The 25,530-nt window shown below is 41.7% G+C and overlaps 1 protein-coding gene across 8 annotated transcripts in view; it reads left to right on the forward strand.

Moving 5' to 3' along the window:
* The window catches only part of LOC117253444 (discs large homolog 1-like protein), a 134,605-nt gene that overhangs the window by 3,333 nt on the left and 105,742 nt on the right, over positions 1-25,530 (forward strand). For 5 of the 8 annotated variants that reach the window (XM_078168978.1, XM_078168980.1, XM_078168979.1 and 2 more), the window contains exons 3-4: positions 954-1,809; positions 3,541-3,637. In XM_078168978.1, the coding sequence (XP_078025104.1) occupies positions 954-1,809; positions 3,541-3,637 (953 nt within the window). Of the gene's footprint in view, positions 1-953; positions 1,810-3,540; positions 3,638-11,139; positions 11,434-19,138; positions 19,392-25,530 lie in introns of those variants that run through there. The other 3 variants (XM_078168983.1, XM_078168984.1, XM_078168982.1) reach the window with 3 other exon arrangements.

The following is a 25,530-nucleotide window of genomic DNA, read 5'->3' on the forward strand; positions in this document are numbered from 1 at the left end:
CAGTAGTTGCATCTTTCTACTGCGTGGACAGCTTAGTTTTATTTAAAAAAAAAAAAAGACAAGCTTTCCAGCAGTGAAATTCTTCTTTGACTGTCTGTATATTCCCTGTCCTCTTCCCAAAACCTCCAACTCTGTTTTTCGTCCTCTTCATCATCCCTTTTATGACCAAAAAAATTTGCTGGTATGGCAGCCTGAGCTCACAACCATGTGTATGATTTAGTGTTGAACTGCCTGTCAGTGCTTTATGTGGAGAGGAAGTGAAACCTTTAATCATAACGGTCACTCTGTTATGTTCTGTGCGCTTACTTCTAAAAAGGGAAATGACTGTGGAATGAACTATTCCACAGCCCTGAATACTTGGGAAGTGTCCCCTCTACAGGAGGTAGTGTTCTTGCACTGCCACTAGAGGTCACTAGTGTATAAGCTTTATTTTGTTTGGTTTCTCTGCCAATGTACCTGAAGCATTTCAGATGTAAAAAAGTGGAGACATTTATGATTGGCTTCAATTGTCTCGCATTTGAATGCAATATATAATAACCTGTTGTTATTAGGGGTTTCTTCTTCAGTTGGAACAGCTCTACAGGGCTGCAGCCAATGATCATTATAGATAAATCTGACTTTATTTTTTCCAGTAACTGCTTTGTCGATCAACTGTTTGGTCTATAAAATGTCAATAACTGAGAAGTGCTCATCACATTTTCCCAGAGTCCAATGTTACATTTCCAAATGTCTTCTTTTGTTCGATGAACTGTCTAAAACCCAAAGATATTCAGTTCACAAAATACAAAAAATACAAAACAAAAAAGCAGCAAATCCTTAGATTGGAGAAGCTTATCTTGGATTGAAAAATGTCTGGAAAGATTTATCCATCCCCTCAGTGTGTCTTAAACCTCATTTACTAATCCACTGAACTCCTCAGTCATTCATCACAATCTCTGCTCCTCTCCCTCCAGACATTCAGGAGTACTACGAGTTGACCATCCTTGCTGATAGCAAGAGTTTGGTGGACCAGACACATGTTCCACAGAGCCCCCCTGCCTCCTATAACCTGCCAGTAGAGCTCTCAGCCCAGCAGCAGCCCCACTCTGTTCCCCTGAGCCCACAGGCTTCTGGAGGGTCACCCCAGCCAAAACCCCTGACCCCTAGACCCAAGTCAGTCAAGTCCCATGCTGCTCCACTCCCATCCGGGACTCCTGCAGCAAAGCCATCTTCCCCTACATCACAGCCCATTGCACCTGACTTACAGCCAGCAAAGGTCAAGTACCGTGCTCCTCTGCCTCCTGTCGATCCTGGAGCCTCCAAATTACTGGCATTGGAGACTTCTTTGCCCGCCTCTCCCTCTTCTCCCATATCCCCCGCAGTCACACTGAATGGTGTAGAAACCCCCACTGGCTCCATAAAAACACCTCCTGGAGCTTCACTGAATGGAGCAAAGCCACGCCTTACTGCAACCAACTCCAATATTTCTTCAGGAAGCTCCACCACTTCTGCTAATCCACACAGCGACTCTCCAGATCTCAACCTGGTGACTGTCTCAGCCCTCGTCTCCAGCACCATCCAAGGCTTAGTGTCTCCAACCACTCCGAGCAAACTTACCCCCACCAGTAACACTCCTATCACCAGCCCCGGATTCAACAGAGTCACAGATGCTAGTCCGGTCTCTACAGCTCTTGAAACCAACAGGGACCAAGACTTGGGCAAAGTGACTCCCAGCATGAGTCCAACCAGCCCCAACCAGGGAAAATTTACCTTCAGCAGCCGCAGCCCCACAGGTCCTCCAGGGCCTTTGACTAAAGGGCCAGGTCTGAGGTATGTCCAACAAATGACAATTAAACTGTTAATGAGGAAAAAACAGGGACTGCTGCACTGAGTTAAGACACTGTGTAGTTAATTGTACAAAAACAGGTGCTTTTAAAGGATAGGGCAAATAGTCACATGAGGATAAAAAGCAACAACTGGCCAGCTGATTCAGTGTAAAAGTCAATAGTGCAGGCGGGCAGTCCAAAAATGCATCCGAGGCACTCTGATTGTAGTTTAAAAATTTGTTATTGATTCATGGATAAACCAACACGTTTCGACTAGAGAGTCTTCATCAGGGTATACAATGCATTGGGAACAGGTGTGAAGTTTAAAAACTCACGTAGAGATCATGTGAGAGAGGTCACATGATATGTTGGTATATGTATAATCGAAACTCATTGGTTTATCCATGAATCAATAAAGGATTTTTACCTACATTAGAGTGCCTCGGATGCACTTTTGGACTGCCTGCCTGTACTATGGACTTTTACACTGAGTAAGCTGGCCATTCGCTGCTTTTTATCCGTATGCAATTAAATTGTTAGTAGGATACATTAGCAAACCAGACTTTGCAATGGTTAACTGATATTTTAAGACTTAACTGATTAATTATCTCTGGAAGTTAAATGCAAACACTACAACAATTAGCACTTAACACCAAAGATGTGGACAAAAGAGCAATAATTTCAGGCACATTTTCATGTCACAATCCCGTCTATTGATACTTTGAATAAAGATAATGTAGAGAAAAAAAAAAAACACAGTATACTACGAGCTATGATAGCTCTTTTATTAAAGGGGACCTTTTATACTTTTCTTTATTTTATGCCATATATAGACAATGTTACAATGTGGGATGTTCTTAAATGTGGCCAAAGTTTATTTGTGAGCAAAATCCCCAGGTTTTAGGGCATTCTGAATACTCTGTTTCCAATGTTTTTTCCTACTTTCACAACAAGCTGACGTCAGCTAGCGACAGATTTCCTTTCTGGTCATCAGCTGGCACAGGAACACTACTGCATGTGTTTACATTATGTAGCCTACACTGCTAGATCTGCTGTAGCCATATGCTAACATTAGAGAAACATTGTCTTGGTTCCTGATGTTCTTAATTTCTCCCTGATTTTGGATCTTATTCCTGCTGGAGCATGTCCGGTTGTGTTTAGAAGCAGTTATTGGTGATTTTTCACGGTGGAAATGGCCGCTATACTCCGTTACAATCATTCTCTTGGCTGCAGTGACAGTGCAGATATACTGAGATACAGAAAACTGGGAAACATTCACCAATCAGAGTAGACTGGGCTTTTTCGGTAGGGGGGCTTAAAAAGACAGGCGCTAAAACAGAGCATCTCAGACAGAGAGTGAATACAGGTGTTCCAGCACATGAGGAAAATTAAGTGTTCTTTGAACATTCAAGCATGTAAATGTTCTATTAGAAACCCAAAATACAAGCATGAACGTGAAAATAAGCATAATAGGTCCCCTTCAATATTACGCCAAAATTTAAAACACAAACCCAATTGAAGACGTGTGCAAACCCATGATGCTGTTAACTATTAAATGTCAGGCTTTGTGTAATGAAAATGCATCTACTGTACAGTATGTCTCATAGGTTAAGTGACAGATTTAACACTGCATTTTGTTTGCTATTGGGAGTTCATGTGTAGCAGTACAGAATAATAACTGACAGTTTTCAGAGTTCACCTCCAGACACCTTCTGTCCTCGATCTCTTTTCCTAGTCCAACCAGCCCCGGGCCACCGAAAGTCACCTCCACTAGCCCTATCTATGGTCCAGCCAGCCCCAGGCCTGTGACAAGTCCACTGACCCCCAACAAGGTAAGACATCTCTGGCTGTTTTGTGCCTAAGGAACCTGCTGGAAAAATCTCCACAGTTGAAAGCAGAGTACATATTGTCTCCTATCCGAAGGTGGGTGATGTCAGTTGCTGGGTGGCAACCTTGAGGTTACAGTAGGGCTGCCTGATTCTGGAAAAGAAGTGAGGCTGTGTTTTGGAGAGCATGCCATGTTGTGGTGTACAGAACTGTATAATTCTCCCAGTATAGAGGCTTATATGGTCGAGTGGCCGAGGTTTCCTGGTGGTGTTCATTGTCCTCTCATTGCCTCATCATATTCTGATCTTTTTCATTTTTCATTTGGTTTTATTTTACTGAGATCTATCAGCTAGTGGAAACATTTGTCATGATTACCTGTGGTGCTGCAACACCAGCTTAACATTGCTTCAAGATTCATGCTGTCGTGATTGTTTTTTTTTTTTTTTGTCAGAACCAGAGTTGGAAAACTTTTCTTTATTTTTCTAACCATCTCTGACTAGGTTTAGTTGATAACAGAATTTGTGTTAGTTCCAAAGATTTTTCTTTCACGGAGTTACATCACATCTTGTTTCCCTGCCTGTGCACAGTTTGTCATTTGGTGTAACGCTGCCTTGTCATTTATGGATGCAGCTTATGAAGAAAGAATTTAGGAGTACAGACCACTCTAAAATGTTATGGAGCTTTGGCTGGTAATTGTGGTAATTGGTTCACCAATACAGAACATGTTTTTTTTTATTTATTAATTTATTTATTTATTTTTGTAAATTAGAATTAGCCTTGATTCATTGCTTCATGTCTAACATATTACTTCTGCTACATGGACGTAACTGTGATTTAGGCAAACATGCTTTTACTGGTGACAGCATGTCTCCTCTTTTGCCAGTATAAAGGCTGCTGGTGGCTGCAGAGAGCAGAATTAGATAGATCTATGCAGGCTGCTGGTTTGAACATTGGCTTACATGGCATTACATAATATGACAAGGGGAATCAATCCAGTTCAGTAACATTTTATTCTCCAGCAGAGTCAGCAGAACAAGCTCAGAGATGGACTCATGCAACTGATTTTGTGTGGTTTGGGCTGTCTGACCACAGGCACACACTGTACGCATTGTTGCTTTGATCTGTTGCGTCTGAGTCCACATCTCAGGAAATGGGCAGATATTGACATTCTTTACTGCTACAAGCTGTTTACAATACAGTACTGTACAGTGCATCAAGCAACGTTTGTCCTCACAGCTAAATGCTGCTTGTATTGTGTTGGGGTTGGTGATATCTGCTGCTCAGGCGTTCCTAATTAATTTATCCAATAATAATTAGACACTGGGGTGATTTAGTTTTCTTTTGAGATGTACAATTGTCAGTTATCATACAAAAAAAGGGAATTTTATGTTAAGTGACTGAAGTTTAATAGGGACCTATTATGCTTTTCATTTTCTGTCATATATGCTACGACATTGGATGTTCATAATAAACTTGGCCAAAGTTTCAAATAATAAGGTATTTGTGTGTAAAAAATAATCCCTGTAAGCAAAAAGCCTCAGACCATTCTGAATACTCTGTTTCCAATGTTTTTTTCCTTCTTTCGAGGCATGCTGACGTCAGCTTGAGATGTATTTCTTTGTATGGCCATGTGCTCCAGGCACACTGCTCAAGTGTCTACATTACGTAGCCTGGACTACTACATAAAGCTACATGCTAACGTCAGGGAAACATGTAATCTTTGTTGGTTGGTTGCCAAAGTTGCTAATTTAGCCCCAATTTCGGCTCATACTCCTGCTGGAACATGTCTGGATTTGAAGACTTTGGTTTAGAAGCTTTTCCTGGTAATTTTTCACAGTAGAAAGTGCTCCTAAACTCTGTTAGTCCTTTTCAGTAGTACACTAGTACACTGCTACATGTAGCTGATGCTAACATGAGGGAAACATGTAGTCTTTGTTGTTGATGTCGTTAATTTTCCCCTGACTTTATCACATTCCTGCTGGAATATGTCTGGTTGTATTGGTATTTGGTTTTTATTAGGGAAAGTGCTGCTATACTCTTACAGTCATTTCATGGCTGCAGTTGTAGAGAGGGTGTAGAGATGCTGAGATATGGAAGACCCTGAAATGTTGACCAACCAGAGCAGGCTGTGTGTTTTTGGGGTGGAGCAGAGGGGCTTAAAGAGACAGGTGCTAAAATGAAGAAGCATCTTAGACAGAGGGTGAACCCAGTTCCAGCAGAGACAGTATGAGGTAAATAAAGTGTTTTTTTAACCATTTTTAACCATGTTAACATGCTGCGGTAGAAACCTAAAATACAAATGTGTTCTTAAAAATTAGCATAATAGATCCCCTTTAAATGAAATGAAACACTTTTTTTGCTCATTATCCTTCAATTTAATTAAATGGCTGTAGAAGAAAGTGAGACCCAGTAATAATGTTCATTAGCAAAACCCAGTGCAGACAGACAGACAACTCTGTGTGTGTTGGCAGCAGTGAGCATCATGAGAGAACCAACAATGAGTGCAGGGCCAGAGGAGGGTGGAGCTGGACAGAAGTAGAGTAGGACAGGAACAGAAGCACATGTAAAATTGTGTGTGTGTTTGTTTTCTGCAACAGATTTGGATGTGAGTCATGTACAACCCAGCTTTCCTATGTCTCGCTGCTCTGATGGTCTTGTATATCATGCATAGTACAGTAACATCAATTGTAGTGATGTTTTATATCTAGAAGAAGCCCAGTATCCTCAGTGAGTGAAATCCCATCTTTGTGTGAAGCTTCAGGGTGCATATGGAGCTTTAACTTCGCCAATACCCAAAGTTGAAAGTAGAGCATCCATTGCTATAACGCTGTTATTGTTCACTCAGACTAACCCCCCCACTCCTGCCAGAGACTGACCTGATAAAACAGCAGAGAGTGGTGTGTTTGTGTGTGTGTGTGTGTGTAGTATAAGTATTTGTGTGTGCTTATGTCTGTGTATACACGTCTGTCTGTGTGAGTGTTTGCCTGTGCATCCATGTGTATGCGTTTCTACGCCTGTCTCTGCATGTTTGCATTTTTTTTGTGTGTGTGCTGAGTGTGCTCTGCTGCGTGTGTGCGGATATATATTCTGAGCCATGCACTCTTTGAGGTCAAAATGTGGCTACCAGCTGCCATAAAACGGAAGACAGCAGCTGGAAAACAAGAAGGCGGGTGGAGGTGCACTGGGACAGCTGCCATGTTTCCGAGTCGGCCTGTATTTTAGCGGAGAAGTCCTCTCTGGCTGCTCCAATGAAAGGACAGGTGGAGAGGACATGAGAAAGGGAGGAGAGAGAGATTGAGGGATGAAAGAAGAGGGTGAGAAGGAGGAGACAGAGACAGACAAACGGCAGAAGGATGTCACTAAAAGCAACAAGCAGCTTGAGTGGTGGAAGTTGCAGCTGGAAGATGTTTCAGTGAAAGTTTGCCAGTCGGACTGGTGAGGATGGACTGCATCTGCATCCTCACTACCAAGGTGAGACACAGGAAGAGAGTGGTTTGGAGTAGAGCAGAGGAGAACGGCACACAAGACAGACAGCGTAAACAGGGTGTGACAGTGTGGACGTACAGCCTCAGATCAAGTTTTCGTTAACTAAATTATTGAAGTTTTGAGATCGTTGTTCCTTGTGATGACATTCATTCGTTCATTACTGTCATCCTTTTAATTTGTTGAAATTGTGTGTGCATTCCTCCTGATCTTTCTGATTACACTACTAAATCTCAGGCTTAGTAAATAATGTAAAACTAAGTGCACCTGTGAACAATTAGCCACATCACATTGGTGACAGGTGGCTTATTCCACAGATGGTGCGCTGCGCTTTGTGAATGAACTTGCTTTAAGGTGATATGTTACAGGAACGGGCTGTGCTCTAGTGAGGCGACTCTAGTGGGAATGCCATGCTGTTTCTCAGCTGTTGGTCTGACAACATGTGACACCCAGAGAGACAGGAAACTGGGTTGGTAGGACACACACTTCAGAAGACTAGCTGTCTGAATGACTGGCCGGCTGGCTGTGTAGATGACTGACTGATTCACTGGTTGACTGACTGATCTCAAGGCAGGACAGAAGACTTGGCATAAGCATAGGCTGGCAAAATTAAACACATACATTATGCACGTATGTGCATGCTCAGAAATGCATGGCCCATTTTAAAGCAGAAGAACCAATAGCCCCTTTTACACTGCCAGATTTTCCGTGAATGTTGGGCCGTTTTGCCAGCAAGCTGCATGCATTTAGACACACAGAGCCAGATTGGCAGGTTGATCCGAGGTGCCCAGTTTTCCGCCTCATAGCGTATATATTGGTGGATAAACAGGAAACAGCTGATAGCAGGAATTAGCGAGCAGCTAGTAGCAAGAGGGAAACACAAACCTGACAGACACTACACTAAAGATGAGCAATTGGGGAGACAACGAACTGTGCGCCCTCCTTGCCCTCACAAACAAAGAGGCCATTAACCGTCAGATGATGGGGACATTGAAGAACGGGCCAACTTACGAGAGAATCGACGAAGGACTGACTAGCCGCAGCTTCCCTCCTACGTCACTTTTTACGTCATACGCTGAGCTACACATTTTTTTACTTGCTCATACCCCACCATTGCCCCGGAAAAGGCGCATTCTGTATAACCAAAAGTAGGTAGGCAGCATTTTGCCGCACTCCCCGTTTTTATACTGCCAATACTGAAAGAAGACTGATTGGGCTTTCCCGCAAATTTGCACAATTCCTATCTAAAAAGGGCTAGTGTGATCTAGGAGAGGCCAGAGCCCCCCATGACCCTGCACAGGATAAGGTACAATCAGTGGATGGATAGAGAATTTCTCATAATACTTAAATTAAAACTGCAAATATGACTAGGTGTAAAGGCCAGGGTATAATCAGAGCAAACTAGTTTGTACAACATCTTTTCTGATCTTGTCTAAAGACGAAAGTGTTCAGAACTGCTGGTTCTGGCCACACTTGGACGGGGTGAAACAACACACTTTAAGACAATCTTTCTTCAAAGGCATTCATGGCATTGCATTATCGTGTACATGGAAAAGTGACGGAAGCTGTTGTGTGAAAGGCTGAATAAAGAAAGTTGGAGTGAGAAAGTTCAAATCCTGCATACTTTGTCGCCTTTGTACACCTGGCCAACGGCTTTGTGAAATGGGTGTGCCTGTTGGATTGTTGGCTCTGGAAAGTGAAGGGAATTGTCAGATGCAGCCCTCACAATTCTGACAGTGGAAATCCAGGGGAGCAGGGGGTTCAGAAGCTGGTTGACAACCTTACAAACACTTAGTTTGAAGCAACAGCTAGACCAAATAAATGAGCTCTTAAGTGTGTGTGTCTGTGTGTGTGTGTGTGTGTGTGTGTGTGTGTGTGTGTGTGTGTTGAGAGAGAGAGAGAGAGAGAGAGAGACTGCCTGTACAGATCTTTGCTGTAAATTCTCCTCAGCCATTGGACTTGCCATGTGTCTATCACTTTCCACTACATTCTACAGACTTTGTTTTTCCATGCTGAAACTTAAAGATTGATCCTGCACTTCAAAAACAGTTGTACTTGTGGTTATGTCACACATGGTTACTGTAACTGAATCAAAAAAACATTGAATATGTGTTAAATCCTTCTTCATTCTGGGTCTTGGGGTGCTCTGGATCTTGATTGAGACTCAATCTCATTATGGACTCAGTCTTGATTGTGCTTATTTGTGGACTCTACGTAGGTGTTTGAACCACATTGTCTGCTTGAAGGACGAACACTCTGGCCCATAGGTGGCCCTGTTGCCTTAGTAAGAAATACTGCCTTGAAGCCAGGTCATGAGCTTGTTTATAAGCTAACAAGAGCATGACCTTACCTTGTTTAGACTGGACAAAGAATCAAACTTTTACTGCAAAGCTGTGAATTCTATCAGATGGCAATACGAGGAAGCTTCACAAAGAAGCTGTATGGTCTTGAGTCAAAGGGATCTGATGAATGATAGAAAGCGCTAGAGGACTGAGGCGTACACACACACACACACACACACACACACACACACAAATAAGTCTGCAGTGTGTTGGCAGATATACAAACAGACAGCAGGGATTCCATCTCACATTTATCTGGTTAATCTCGTTTATCTCATTAAGATAATGGATACAAAAACAGAGGGTGTTCCCTGAGCTCAAGACGGCTAGATTACTGCTGGAGGATGTTTCGGTACATCCTTTCTCAGCCTGCTTGTTTAATTTCATCTTCTCGCACCTTGACTCTTTTACTATGTGCATTCTAGGTAAATGGAAAAAAAGGCATGAAAGAGACAGGTTTTAAAATCTAGGCCTAAATGTGATAAAATACACCCTGGGTTGATTGGAGGTGCTTTTGGTTGCCAGTGCACACATATTTATGATACAACCACAAAGAAGGTTGCAAACACCTCTCATCTTGACATAGATAAGAAACAGTATAATACTTAAATGTTCAGTGTGTACAGTTTAGGGGCATATTGGCAGAAACAGAATATAATATAATAAGTATGTTTTCTTTTGTGTATAATCACCTGAAGATAAGATTTGTGGTGTTTTCTTTCCCTTGGAATGAGCCATTTATATCTACACAGGCAGTGGGTTTTTGCCCACGAAGGTCGCCATATTCCACCGCCATGTTTCTGCAGTAGCCCAGGACATACAAACTACACACTGGCTCTAGATAGGGCCATTCACATTTTTTGCATTTTTGCATTTTCATACCAGTCACCATTCTTAGCAGCCCTTCCAGGACGAGAGTGCTGGATGAACACTGATATTTTTCATGTGTAACTGCTTTATTCAGTGGTATTTTTCTGGTGTATATCACCAGGTACGTCTGTTTTGGGGAGGAAGAGACCTCTGTCACTGTGACTTTGTGATATCAACAAATATAGTTTCGCTGTCCAAGGAATTCATATGACATCGTATCATGATGAAACTTGTGATATACACCCCTAGTTTTCAAGCATCCACTGAACATACAGTATATAGTAATAGTATCCATGCTTGAGGAGGTTGTTGTCAAACACACAGTATGTGGATTTTACTTTTATCAGTATTTTCCTCTCTATCTTGCCCAATCCTCTTTTCCTCTCCGGTATATCCTGTCTTAAATCCCACCCTGGTTTTATCAGTGTGTGATTGTTGTTTGGCCTTGCTGAGTGTCACTGGCCTACCGTGCTCCAAGAGAGCAAGAGTCTCTCATAAGAGGCTTACCTTAGGCTGCTAATAGACTTTACAGAGGTGGAGCTATTTTGGGTGGGACAAAGAAGAGAAAAGAGAGGAAAAATGAAAGAGACACACACAAAGACTGAAGGAAGAAGAGAGATCAAGTCTTAGAGTGAGTGCACAAGTTCCTAGTGTATCTGGCTTTTTCGGGTTATTTTACTGGATTTTGCCAAAAAAACTCCGCCCTACATCATTCCACCGATCCATCCATCTGTGCAACTGTCCAGCTGGCACTGTGATGTAACTGTGAGGAGGGGTCACGGCTGACAAACTAACCAAGGGAGAAGGCATGAGAGGAGAGGAGAGGAGGAAGAGAACTTCCCAAGCAGCTGTAGGACTATTGAGCCCCAAGCTATGCATCTGCAGTAGGACTAACACAGCAATGTACTGCAGGGCTGCTGTCACAGGTTAGCTCGCTTCATGAGACCCTCAGTGAAAAGGTTAAAAGATCCACACCAGTTGTGAAGAATTGGACTAAGTGTGTAGGTATTTGGACAGCCCTGCCTGTTGTAGGGCTGACACCTACTGGGCCAGTACGAGGGCTACAGGTGAAGATGGACCATCACAGCTCTTCATCCTCAATCAATGTAACGTATCATCAGTAATTATGATTTATCTTGTGACTCATCTGCTGTGTGGTTCACTCAGGAAAATGCTCTGAGTCTTGTAGTTACGGTAGAGAGCGGCAAAGTCAGTTGATGTTAAATCTGTGTCAGTAATGAATGACCAGCAGACAGTTACCTGTGTATAAATTGGAGCTGCAACAATTAGTAGGTTAACCAATGATTCGATCAACAGAAAATTAAGGGGAAACTATTTTGATAATCAAATAATTGCAAACGTTTGCTGGTGTCATGCTCGTAAATGTCACGATTTGATGTTTTCTTTGTCATACATGATAATGAAGTGAATAACTTTGGATTTTTGGACTGTTGGTTAGATAAAACATACTCTGAAGACATCACCTTGGGCACTGAGATTACACGTTTTACTATTTTCTGACATTTTATTGACGAAACCATTAATCGATTGATTGAGAAAATAACAGGCTCAGTAACTGATAATGAAGTATTTGTTAGTTGCAGCCTAAGTATTAATATGTGGTGTATGTTGAACCCCAGTTTGGTGCATTTTTGATATCTCTGTTTTTTTGCATTCACAATTTAGTTTGGTTTTAAAGCTTGTTTTAAACCAAAGAGTTTACAGCACATATCCTGTGTTCCTTACTTAAATATAATTTCAAAAACAGTAAATACATTGCAAAAAATGTCCTATTTTCTGTCTCTTTCACAGTATTAAGCCAGTATCAGCCTGTTTCCAAAGCCTGTCTTAGGTAAAGAAAACTTTGGCACCACATGTATCAGTAACAGGTGCCTCACAAATTATTTTGGAACACGATTTGTGTCACATCCTTCTGAAACACTGTAATCCAGTCCCTGATTCATTGTTTCACAGAAGTGTAGGTGCTAAGAATCAGAGATACTGGCTGACAACCAAGAGGAGCCGAGTAATTAAGAGGAATTAGTCCAGGGCCAGAGGTCATGACTTTAACATTAACGATAGCTTTCTGCTAATGTTACAACCCCTGTAGTGGCCACCTTACTGCATTGCCTCTGAACTCCACAGGCTGAAGGCTGTTGAACACTAAAGTCTAATCCAAATTTGTGAATAATGCTAACTTTACGCTTTTACCCCAACATTGTCTACAGTTGAAAATGCCCCTATGTTTAATAGGGATGTTGATAAGCCTAAGAGTAAGAAAACAATCAGAAGCATTGAACACAATTCATTCTGAGTTTAAACATTGTCTGAAAAAAAAAATTGCGTATATTCTAAGCCATTTGACATTTTTCAGCAACCAAATTGCATTTTAAATGCTGCTGAAATGTGTGGCACTTTGCACTGTGCATTATGATCACTGCACATTTTACTACAAAACATGACAACAACTCACTAAATAAAAGAACTCAGGCAAACTTCGCTCCACTGCTTTGCTTTTATTGGTAGATTTAATAGCCTTCAGGTCATGAGTGCATACATTTGAAAATGTTTCATTTGAAATATTTAAAACACTTCAATATTCAAGCTGTCTTTTCACTTAACAGAAGACTGTATAATGTGTCAGAAAATCTAAGTTGTATCAATTTGTTTGGAGCCCTGACCCTTGAAGGTGGGGTGAGAAGCTGGTCATCACAGGGAGTTGTTAAATGAATTACCAGTTGATTAACCAGTTATCATAAACATTATAGCAATATGTGTAGCCTACCGTCATTGTTGTTTGAGGGTCTTTGCTATGAAAAGGGTTTTAAGTGAAAAAGTCTAAATAGCTTCTTTTGTATTGTCCTTACTCATTATTTCTTAAAGTACAATCAATCACTGAGTGGAACTGCTATGATGTTTAATGCTTTTTACAGTTTAGTATCACTTTGTGGCAAAAAGGGAAAGCCATGAGTCACTTAAAGTAGCCTAAAGCTAGCTAGAGTGCTGCTAACTGGAGCTGTTTCTCAGCACATATCTGTCCAAGTCCACATCCCTGAAACCAAGCCAAACCCGGAAGCAATGCACGGGCAAGAGCCAATTCACATTTGGCTGTCAGGTCCCGGACCTCAGCCACAATCAGCCCAATTTGGCTGGTTACCAGGGTCAGCTCTGGAAGCAAGGACTTCCCAAAACTGAAAAAGTTTGTATGATATCCTATGAATTAATGCCCCATGAATGATGTTATGTCCTTAACATACAGTTACAGAATTAACTTGATGTTACAGACATTGGGTTTAGGCAAGTAAAGTTACTGAGGTTAGGTTTAGGGAAAGGAACATGGTGAGGACGTACCTTAAAATGACTTGAAGTTCACTCAAAGTTTACACTGTTCCAAATATGCAACTGCAGGGGAAAGTCCCAGGGGAGGGTCCGGATTTACACCCAATCTGCCTCCTTACAAGTGCATTCAGTGCATTGTTCATGTGCCTGCAGCCTTTCAAAATACATGGCATATGTTAGAATTTGGGTTCATTACTTTTCATAGAAAAACATGCAAACAGTTTGTGAAAACAGCCTGCATATCTAAGTTAAGAGTTAAGTTCCCCTTTGCTTATGTTGTTTTATCCTTTTTGTTGTTGTTGTTGTTTTCAACTTCTGTTAGAAGAAGTACTCCCTTTTCTTTTTTACAGGAACAGGAATTTGTTAGCGTTTTGACCTCCACATCCTCCTCAGCTAACAGGCTAGGAAGCTAACATTAAATAGTTCAGCCCATGTCATGCCTGAGTACAGCCAGAGCAGCTAATCCCATTAAGCAGATGACTAATCTCCGAGGAGCCACACACACACACACACACACCAACCTTACTATACACACACATACACACAAATAAGGCAGACAGCTGAGTTCAGTTCAGTTCAGTTCAGTCTTATCATTGATTTTTAGGGAGGGGGGGAAATTAAACTGCTCAGGATCGTCATGGCTTTGTGAACTCATGACCTCTGCCTGTCAGGAGAGTTAAGAGACTAGCTGCTGGGCTGTTCTGCGTTTTTATTATGAGTCAAAAAGATTAAAAAATGTTGCCCTCTTACAGCCAGTAGCACAGATGCAACAGTTGCAGTAGACATGATTATTCGTTGAGCTAGATTGTGGTGAAGCTGTTTTCTTAAAGGTGATATTTTGACTGAACTGATTGATGTTCAGTGTGTTTATACCCATAAAAGTATTTCACATTATATGATGAAAACTCAGCTCTGGTTATTTTTCAATAAATAATCCAGTTTTTCACAAAAAAGACCACCTAACTTATATCAAACTTATACAGCGACATATTCTAAATTTATATTAGACAGGATGAAGATAAAGTCAACACTAGAGATCACTGTCCAGGTGCTGCTGTGTCTGTGTTTTGCCACATAGTGGCACTGTATGTATGACAAACACACCAACATGCTGGGTGCTCAAATTGTCTTTCTGCAGACACTTGACACTCCACTGTAGATATTTGTCCCCTGGATTTAATTATTGTAAAATATTCAATAAATGATAGTACATTAATGTGTAAAACACTCTAACGTCTCTGCTGCACAGTTGCTATTTGTAGCTGCAAGGTTTCAGCAGGAGTCAGCGTGTCCTCGCACAGCATTTTAGAGAGAGGGGGGGGATTCACTCATGTGGAAACTGAATACACAGCTGGTAAAAGCTCATCACATGACCATATTTTAAATGTTGATGTATGGTTTCTTTTCTCATTGGTCAATGTGTAGAATGGAGAATCCGCCATGATTGGCCAGTAGTGAGTGTGTGAGGTTACCACACTCACATACACACAACGTGGTTATTTCTGTGCTGGCTGACCTACTAATGTTAACATGTAGTGCATGCCTGCTAGGCTCATGAGGTAGCATCCTCTGCCTCTCTCTCTGTCTCTGTCTCTGTCTCCCATTTCTGTCTCATTCATCCCTTCCTTTTTTTATCCTCTCTGTCTTTCTTTCAGTATTCAATGCATGATATTGAAAATCTGACGTTAAATTCTATTTTTAACCCTTACATGTTGTTTTATGAGCCATATGAGCCAGGATGCCTGTGGCTAACCCAGATGTATGAATGTATTTGTATGTGTGTGTGTACATCTCCATCTGTTCCTTGCCAAACACAGGGGGACTCATATTGCTGGTCTCAGGACAGCTAGCTTATCACACAAGCCAAGACTTATGGAAGACCCGAAGCTGATTCTTTGGAAATAAAAAATAACTCCCTGATGTATTCTGGAAGAATCCAATTTGAGGTTTTTATTTAAAATCCAAGAACATGTCAGAAAAGTCTGTGTTGAAATCCAGATCATTTTCATTATAATATGCACCTTTTCTCTATTGTCAGGCATCACTTAAACTGTTTTATAAGAGCTCTTACATTTACTCTTCTAAATACTCCAGGGAGGAACTCTCCAGATCCTCAGCAAATGTTTATTTGAAAGAAACAGAGGAGTTGAGTAGTTGGCCTCAGTGTTTGATGAGTGATATTCAAGATGTTCAGTGGAGAAGCTTCAAAGCAAGCAGAGAGTGCCAAAAATATTGCTAACAAACAAGTAAACTCCAGCAAACACACAAAAGAGGATCTCATGGATTACTGGTTTAAAATGTGCCCAGATCAAATTAAATTACTTCCCAAAAAAACAAGAAATATTGCTAAAAATCTTAATGAGGATGGATGCAAAACACAATGTTCCCTTCAGGAAGCTTTTTTAGTTCATGTCTAAATATAGAACATTTTCTAGAAATTAGGTGTGCAGAAAGATTTAAAGCTTTGCAACATGCTTAATGCATCCATTGCCCATTATTATTGATGCATGACACAGAACACACAAAGTTTTACATGTGTAAGTTTATACATAAGAGTTGTTTTTGGGGTTTTTTTTGTTTTTTTTTTTGAAGATTAGTCCCTGCTGTGCTCAGAATAACCTTTCATGTCATTGCATTATTTATATGACTTGTCTACCTGCATCAGCTTCTAGACTTAATTGGCTCCTCCAGGCTTGTATCTGTGCATCTTTTATCTGTTGGAAAACCTTCTGAAAATAATTTCTCATTACTGAATTACCAGCTTTAAATGTAACTGGAGGCATCGCCTTGAGCTGTGGATTGATTACTTTATCTGTAAACGTATGAAATTACTTTGGAGACTCTGTATAGTATTAGCTTGTCTTCCCCCACTGTTCTATCTTTCAGTGTATTTCCCTGCAGATTCCCCGTTGGTGACCTCAAAGTCACCCTCTCTTTGCTCGCTTCTCTCGCTTCGCCCTCTGCTTTCTCGCACAACGTTTCCCCCTCTCTGTCTTCTTCTCTCTCATGCTGCGTTGTTTGTTTTCCAGTCGAGGTGAGAAGACAGAGACAACCACAGAGAGACTACTGTGTGTGTTTGGGTCTGTGTTTCTGTGTGTGTGATAGTCCAGATGGCCCAGCCATCAGCATCAAGAGCCTCGGTTGAAGAGTGTGCTTTGACTTGTTTGACTTCCTCTGCCCTGTATCTAACGTAAATCCTCTCCTCTCCTCTCCTCTCCTCTCCTCTCCTAACCTATATGTACAGCTAACATTTTTTTCACAAATAAGAAATCTCTGGCATGCTTAACTTGGTTGACGGTTAACATATGTTGCATATGGACTAATTCACACATACGTCATATTGGCTCACTCTCTGTTGTGGTCACAATTTGTTTTACACTATATGCAGTGTTAAATGTATGGCCAAATATTGAAATAGGAACCTAATGTGTGACCACCTACATGCCAAATTCAGGGACTTAAGAGTAGGGTCATAAGAGTACATTAAAACGTTATAATCTTTCTGAACGAGAGTTAATTAAAGCTATTGTAGCTGTGTGTTAATTGAATTTACTGTAGTGTTTACAGTAAATACATCTGAAAGCAGGAGCCTGTGTCATGTACTGTATATTTGTATAAGCTGCAACTGTTTTTTGTTTTGAAATCATTCAGGTGTTAAATAGGCTTAGCCATGTTTGTTAGTTCAACTGCCTGAAGTGCTCATTGGCTTCTGTTAAGTACAGTTAAATACACACAAATTTCACTATTTCACTATGAATAACTGGATACAGAGATTACACCTAAGGCTATGTTCAGACCGACTAAAAAAGCGCAGCCCCCTCATTCATTTTAATTAGGCCAGCCCCGGCGACACAGCAGGGGCGCCAACACAGAGGGCTCTAGCAAAAAATAAATAAATAAATAAATAAATGCAGGGTCGTCCTGTCCAGCAGAAAAAGTTCAACCTGGCTCAACTTTTGCCACAGCGCAATGGGATGCCATCCAGCAAGGCGTTGCAGTGTCCAATCGAAAACATTCAAGCACACATTCCTGGGGGATTACTCTGTACCGAAAGATTCAATAATTAATGTGATAACTCTCCAGAGGTGTAATATCTTGTCTCAGAGTATTATAAACTGCTGAGGAGTGTCAGACTGACAATTCTCTTACTCACACTGGACTTCCTGGATCGTATTTCATGTCGGCACCTGAAGCAACGCAACCCCACCAGCACAGGCCTTTGGGTTGTTTTAATGCAGGGCTGTTTCGGTGTGAATGTCTGCTTACACCGACATTTTAGCAAACAGGGCCAATGTGCTGCGTCTCAGTCAGTATGGATGAGACGCCTTGCTTTGTGATAGAGCAAGATATATGCATTTTTATTTTAAAATCTTGTCCAGTGTTGGTTTAATGGCATCACTGATGATGATTTTTTTGCCACTGTCTCACCATGCACCCCGGTCACCTGGAGTTTAAATGGCTCGATGCCAAAGTTGTTGCCCCACCACCCGCACAACAGCAATGCTGTGTTCAGATGTCAACTGAATAAGTCACCCCTGTAGTGTGTGTGTGTGTGTGTGTGTGTGTGTGTGTGTGTGTGTTTGAGATCATGGCTTGTGACTCTGGATGATGTAACAATATTGTCTCTGCCTCACTCATTCACCCTGTCTCTCTCCACCAGTGTTATATTTGGTCAATTCAATCTTCACCAGCCCGTATAATACCATACTCTCCACCTCTTCGCTCGTTGTCTGTGTGTGTGTGTTTACTGGTATATGACTATACAAGGCAGAGCGTCACTGCAGCAGGTAGAGAGAGAGAGAGAGAGAGAGAGATAGGGGGACACCAGAGAGACGACACATTTTTAATCCCCCCTCCACCCCTGTGTGCAGGTCTCTCCTTCTCTTTCTCTTTCTTTCTGTCTCTCATTGATCTTACTGTTGAGAGGCGGGCCAAGAGAGGCAGTGGAGCGAAGCGAGGGAGAGTGAGCAAGCCAGGGAGAGAGAGAGAGGGAGTGAGAGGGAGTGAGAGAGAGGGAGAAGGGGAGCGATGGAACGAGAGAGGCACACTCTCATACAGATAGAGAGAGAGGAGATAGAGGACTGGGACTGCTGCTGCAGAGGAGGACAAGAGAGACCACATCCATACTGACACACACACATGCACACACTTACATGCACACATATTCCCTTCCATGCACACACACACACACACACACACACACACACTGACCCACACATGCTGACAACAACAACAACAACAACACACTGAAAACACAAACACATGTGCTAACGGATTCAGACACACACACACACACTCACTGACGCACAGGCAGACAGTGACCATGTTGCTCCCTGCGTCCTGACCAGCTATGAGGATTACACAGATGAAGATGGTGATGATGATGATGATTTTGTTGATGAAGATGAGAGCAGTGAAGAGTGAGAGGGAGAGGACGCCGGCCTGCCACAGCTGAGGACCATAGCCAGGCGGTGGGGGTGGGGGGTGCCGGGGGGTGGGGGGGCCGGCAGAGTGGGGGATTGTGGGATGGAATGGAGCGCGGTTAATAGAACACATGCATGTGCATGTGTGTGTGTGTGTGTGGATGTGTGTGAGTGTGAAATGTGTGTATGAGGACTAGGATGCCCCCCCAGCGTGGGACCAGCTAGCTAACGTTAGCCACATGTTGTGCCACTGCAAAGTAGCATGCACCAACAACACCATATCTCTGATGTTTGGATGCAAGGTAGGTAGCAAGCTTTCTGTGTGTGTGTGTGTGTGTGTGTGTGTGTGTGTGTGTGTGTCTGAGAGAGATGCAGGGGGTAAAGTAATAGGTGAGAGAGACACTGACTAAGGCAAAATGTGCTGAGAGAGAGAAGGAAAGAGGTAATGACTAAGCTTGTCAAGGGACTCAGGGTTGAGGTAAACTAAGGTGAGAGTTGGTAGCCGGCAGGAGAGAGCGAGCTGTGTGTATGTGTGTGTGTTTGTTAGAGAGGTACTGGGGAGAGAGAGGGAGAGAAGCAGGTTTGTGTTCTCCTGTCTGCCTTTTTTTTTTCATCACAAACTCTACAGCCAGTGTATCACCAACATCTTCATTATACACCCTGTTGCTGCTACTATAGTATCTGATGCTTGGTTCATTTGAAGTCATTTAATCTTTGGTAAATATGCTATATATGGAAATTAAACTTTATGTTAAAAATGAAATTTCTTTATACTGTTATTAAATTAATTTTGAAGTCTGGTAAATTTTAGTCCTGAAACTAGATTATCATTGGCAATGAGAACTTTATCAACTTATCCATCTGTGATTAATTATCGTTGAACCTATTCAGTTTTTGCAAAATACTGCCCATCAAAAGTTCTAGCTGTACAAGGTGACATCCCCAAATGGCTTGTTTTGTCCAACTATGCAGAAAGAAACCACAAAACGTCACATTTCAGAAGTTGGATCCATGGGTGCAGATCTGATGACAAGTTTGGGGGGAACACAATCAGTTGTGATTTTTTTTTAATTGCATGCGTGCAAATCATGCCCACAGAGCGCTTGAGATTGCCAGCATATTTCACGATTTCATAGAGGCTCATCACCATCACCAAGTTATTCAAAAAGCACTACAAAGAGAATCATATGCTTACCTTTACTGTTTATTTCTCTTAAACAGCCAGTAGTACGTGGAACCAGCCATCACCCTCCTTTTCACTGCTTCACTGTTAGTTAATGCTACTTCTAATTTCAGGGTCTCAGGCATGTTATGTCCACTCACGTTCTCATCTCTCGCCTCTCACGGATTCCCATTTCTCATCATCATCTTCCCTTTCTCCCAGTATATAGGACTACTGTATACATTTGTTCAATTTCAATCATTTAAGCTATTTAGAATTGGGGGGGACAATTTGTGTTTTTCAGAATTTGGGGGGGGGGGGGGGGGGGACATGTCCCCCCCATCCCCCCCGGGATCTGCACCCATGGTTGGATCCATCATATATTTGGTTTTATAAGTGATTCCTAAATGACTATTCAACTATCCAAACTATTGATTGGCAGCCTCTGTGTTTGATTGATTCTTTTAAACGTTCCCAAAGTTAAAGGAGAATTACACCAGTTTTTAAAATGCATGCACAGTATTCCTATTGTCTAAGGCAGTCCAAAATTATTAGCAAACATGGACAACTCTCTCCCAAATCCACGAGCTAGGGTACTAAATCTTAAACTTGTGATTTGATATGGTATGAAGTCTGGAGCTGCTCCACAGAAAATGAGGTAAGATGTTATAGATGGCATTGAGAGCACCCAGGGGAATGTTCTGAGTATATAGAAACACTTCATGTCTCAGAAGTGAGAACGCTACGATAAAAATAAAGCTCAATTGAGTTTCAAAAAAAAAAAAAAAAAGCAAACAAACATTTTGTGTGTCCAAAACATCAGGCTCCCATTCATTGTGTATGAAGCAGCTCCAGACTTCATACTTCATGACATCACAAGTTTGAGACTTACTTTTCTGGTTTGTGGCTTTGAGAGAGAGGAGCTGATGTTCACAAATATTGATTGAACTTTCATAGGCCGATGAAGAATGACATATTGGAATTCTTAATTTAGGTGGTGTTCCCCTTTAAGGAAACACTTTAAATAATCACCTATACTGCAAAGAGAAGCCAAATTCATAAAATGTCAAATGTTGTTAAAGACAAGCTGCTTTTGAAGAATTCTGCTTAAATATAATACAGTGTAACATTGGCAAAATAATATTATTAAGCAGGAACTTTTTTGAAAAATCAGAATAAATAGGGATTCAGTGTCTTTTTTTTTCACCTCACAGTCTTTGTAACCAAAACAGTATTGATATTTGATATCCCGCCATAGTATCTCCACATGCATTTATTTTTACTTTTATACACAAGTTAGCCATTTAGCAAAGTGGATGGTGACTCAGTGGTGCAGTGGATAGTGTAGTGCTGTTACAAAGAAGATCTTGGACTCAAACTTACCAGCCAGATGGGGCCTGTGGAGTTTGCGTTGGTGCTCAGTTTTTCTTCCCACAGTCCAAGGACACGAAGGTCTAGGTCAGTTGGAAGCCCTGCATTATACATACAGTAGTTTTTATGTAATAACCCTGTAGCACTGCAGACTGTTCTCATTCACTGTTTGTATTTAGACCTACAAAAAGTAATGCACTATAATTTGTATATAACCCATCTAATTGTGAGGCTGTGATCATGTAACCTATGCACTGCAGGCTGTCCTCTGTTGTATGAAGGGTGCAAAAGAGGAAGTAAGGTGAGGAGGTGTAAAGAGTGATAAAGTCTGCATAGTGCTGGTGGTTGGGGTGGGTTGATGCATCAAACAATCACAGGACTTTTACCCAGGAGGTTGGGATTTGTGTCCCATGTGAAACCAACCGTCTGTTGGGTTATTTTAAGTTATGTAAATATTTCACGTCATCACATCATCAAGTCACGTTGCCCAACCATGGATCTTTTTCTGTATTTGATCTAATTGGTAGCAGGTAATTTGTAAGATATGATACAAACCATTGTATGAGGATATGATGAGCGCTGTGGGAGGGTATTCTTTATCCTCCCAGATGTATGCTGGGATTGACTCAAACATGCCTATAACCCATGACCTTCACTGCGATTTCTATGCATTTCAAATCCATATTCAAACAACTCACACTTCCTTAAATCCTGTTACTCCATTATAGATCTGAAGACTGCAGCCTTTTGACAGATCTTTGGCATCCTTTACCCATTATTAAATTAATATCACCACATCTCTTACAAGGATACTCACTAATTACATAACATCAGGCCATGCCAAGTGAGTGAGCTTAGGCTAAAATTGGCAATCATCATCTTGCAAAGTACTCTGAAACTGTTGAGTGGAAAATCAACACATGAAATATTAAAGTTCCACCCAAGCGCTTAAGGAACTGTGCCTTTGATGTGGAGGAACTGTTGGTACACTGTGCTGCATCTTTGAATAGCCATTAAACACACAGCTAACCCAAAAATGGCTCCATAAATGGGTCCATAAACTTGTCTAAACAGCGCAGTGAAAACTGGACATAAGCTTGGGAAATAGATTGAGAGATGCACAGAAAGACAACTGTTTGACTGTTTGGCTGCTAGTCTAATATAACATCTTAAAATCAAAGGATGGTGTTCCTTTCCTTGTGACAAATTCATGCTCTGCACTGTAATATTAGAAACCACAGTAGGACCATTGGTGTCTGTGTATCTGTGTATGTGTGCATGCATGGGTATGCTGTTGTCCAGTTCAACAGTGAGGCCATAATAAACTGTATAGACTTCACTTCTGTCCTATTAGATCACCTCATCATGACGGCCTGTTAGATAGAGGCAGGCCGAGAGACAACTGCTGGGCTGGAGCTATAGAGAGAGAGAGAGACTCAACACGAGTGTGTGACACAGCAGGAGCACTGTTTTTGTCCTCTACAAGTATAGCTGGAGAGAGTAGCGAGTGTATGTGTCCTGAGGATGATAAGAAGTTGCTCAGGGCTTTTTAGTCTGTAGATGAGATTTTTGAGAGATGGTTGTGTCGGTCAGCACTACACTGTATTCTGTATTCTCTTTGTCAGGAATGGCTTGGGTAGAGGCCGTGCTTGATTCATCTGCACTTGTTTACACCGATCAGCCAAAACATTAAAACCACTGACAGGTGAAGTGAATAACTTTGATTATTTTGTTCCAATACATTATTCTGCTGGGAAACCTTTGGTTCTGGCATTCATGTGGATACCACCTGACATGTCCCACCTACTCAAACACTGTTGCAGACAAAACCCTCATGGCAACAGTACTCCCCAATGGCAGTGGCCCCCCAGCAGGATAATGCACCATGCCACACTGCAAACATCGCTCAGGAATGGCCCAAGGAATGTGACAAAGACCTCAGAGTGTCAACCTGGTCTCCAAATTCCCCAGATCCCAATCTGAATGAGCATCTGTGGCACTTGCCATTAACCCACCTCACAACCCACTGGACAAAATGGATCTGCCGCCAATGCACTGGTGCCAGACACCGCAGGACACTCCCAGAGATCCTGTGTCCATGCCTCGACAGGTCAGAGCCAAGTCCGATCCAAGAGGCCCCACCTTGGATTAGGGGTACATCTGGGGTACCGGCATGTCACAAGAATCCTTGGGCAGATTGGGACCTGGGAAATTTAGGAGCTAGGGCTACACCTTCTAAACAGTTTTTGTTGTGGCATGCTGCGTTTTTCTGCTGGGGGGCCACTGCCATTGGGGAGTACTGTTGCCTTGAGGGGGCGTACTTGGTCTGCAATGGTGTTTGAGTGGGTGGAACATGTCAGGTGGTATCCACATGAATGCCAGAACCAAAGTTTTCCCAGTAGAACAATGCATTGGAACAAAATAATCAAAGTTATTCACTTCACCTGTCAGTGGTTTTAATGTTTTGGCTTATCGGTGTACCTGACTAGTTCTATTTTGGATATATCTTTTTGTCCACCTCTTGCTTTCGATATTTAAAAGTAATAGTGACAAAAAGTGCAGAAAAAAACATGTATAAATTCATATGTACATATACAAATATATATACATAAATGTAGCTACCTTAATTCTTTTGAACAGAGTTAACATTTGCTCCAGCTGCATTCCAGTGGTTTGCAGTAGAAAAGTTTGGAATGTGAGGCAACTGCCCGAAGTGTTGTCTTTGCATTGACGCAAACAAATTAACAGAATTTAAGGAACAGTTTGTAACTGTATAGCTCTACATGACATGTAGATGACAAAAGGAAAAACACTAATGTATGGTCTGTGGAGTGGAGCGTTATCAGTGTCTTGAGTGGAATGACATTTCAGTGATTCTTAGTGTTCTTGTTACAAGGTTGAGTTTTTAAAATATGATGCTAGTGTGATTACGAGGTAAGATTTTAGATGAACCAACCACTTACTGATCATGTGTAATTTGAAACGGAAAGTATTTCGGTGTTCATATCAGTTTGCTAGATTTAATGCACATCATTTTTTTTATGTATTTTATCTTCCACACAAATTGGCCATTCGGGTGGGTAAAGCACTTACCACTGAACATTACTGTACCTTGCTAAGGTCTCTTGAGGATGTGTCTATGCCTTTCTATTGTTGAATCAGCAGACACTGTTCCTGGAGAAATGATAGTGTCATGTTCGGTAATGAGGTGTTTGTACTGTGTCTGTGTTATGCACATTCAACTGTCTCGACTTGCTTCATGGGCTATTAAAGATCAATTCCACCCAGTCAGGGGAAGAATTAATTTACTGTTAGCAAAAACAATTTTTGAATTTGGTCCAGTATTAAGAGAGCACTGCAGCTGTGAAATAGGCTGCAATGTAACCACTTGGGGCAATAGCAGGCAGCAGGTACATCAACTAAAATGTTTTTACCACTGACAGACTCAGATTGTTCTTGTAAGTGTCTGACAACATCAGGATAAGAACCCTACAGAGAAATAAAGTGTTTTGCTTTACCTTTTGTTTGATCCAGTTTGTGTGGTGTTGTGTTCCTGCAACAACTCACGAGACTTCATAATGAGACTTTTCGTTTAATAAGACTTGGACACAACAGTGGTTAGTGGGTGGCATTGGCTTAGGAGGTAGAGCGGGTTTTCCACAAACTGAAAGATCGGCAGTTGGATTCTCCAGTCCGCTTGTTGAAGTATTCTTGGCCAAGATACTGAAGCCCAGTTGCTCCCATTGGCTGTTCCATCACTGGTGTGTGAGTCCGAGTGCACACTCGACCACCAGTGTGTGGAAAAAGCACACACAACAGTTTGAATGATACCCTACGAATTAGCACCCCATGAATGACGTTATGTCCTTTACCTAAAGTTGCATTATTAACGTAAAGCTATGGAGGAT

This window comes from Epinephelus lanceolatus, chromosome 6 (genome assembly GCF_041903045.1).
Source record: "Epinephelus lanceolatus isolate andai-2023 chromosome 6, ASM4190304v1, whole genome shotgun sequence".
In the NCBI taxonomy this organism is placed as follows: domain Eukaryota; kingdom Metazoa; phylum Chordata; class Actinopteri; order Perciformes; family Serranidae; genus Epinephelus; species Epinephelus lanceolatus.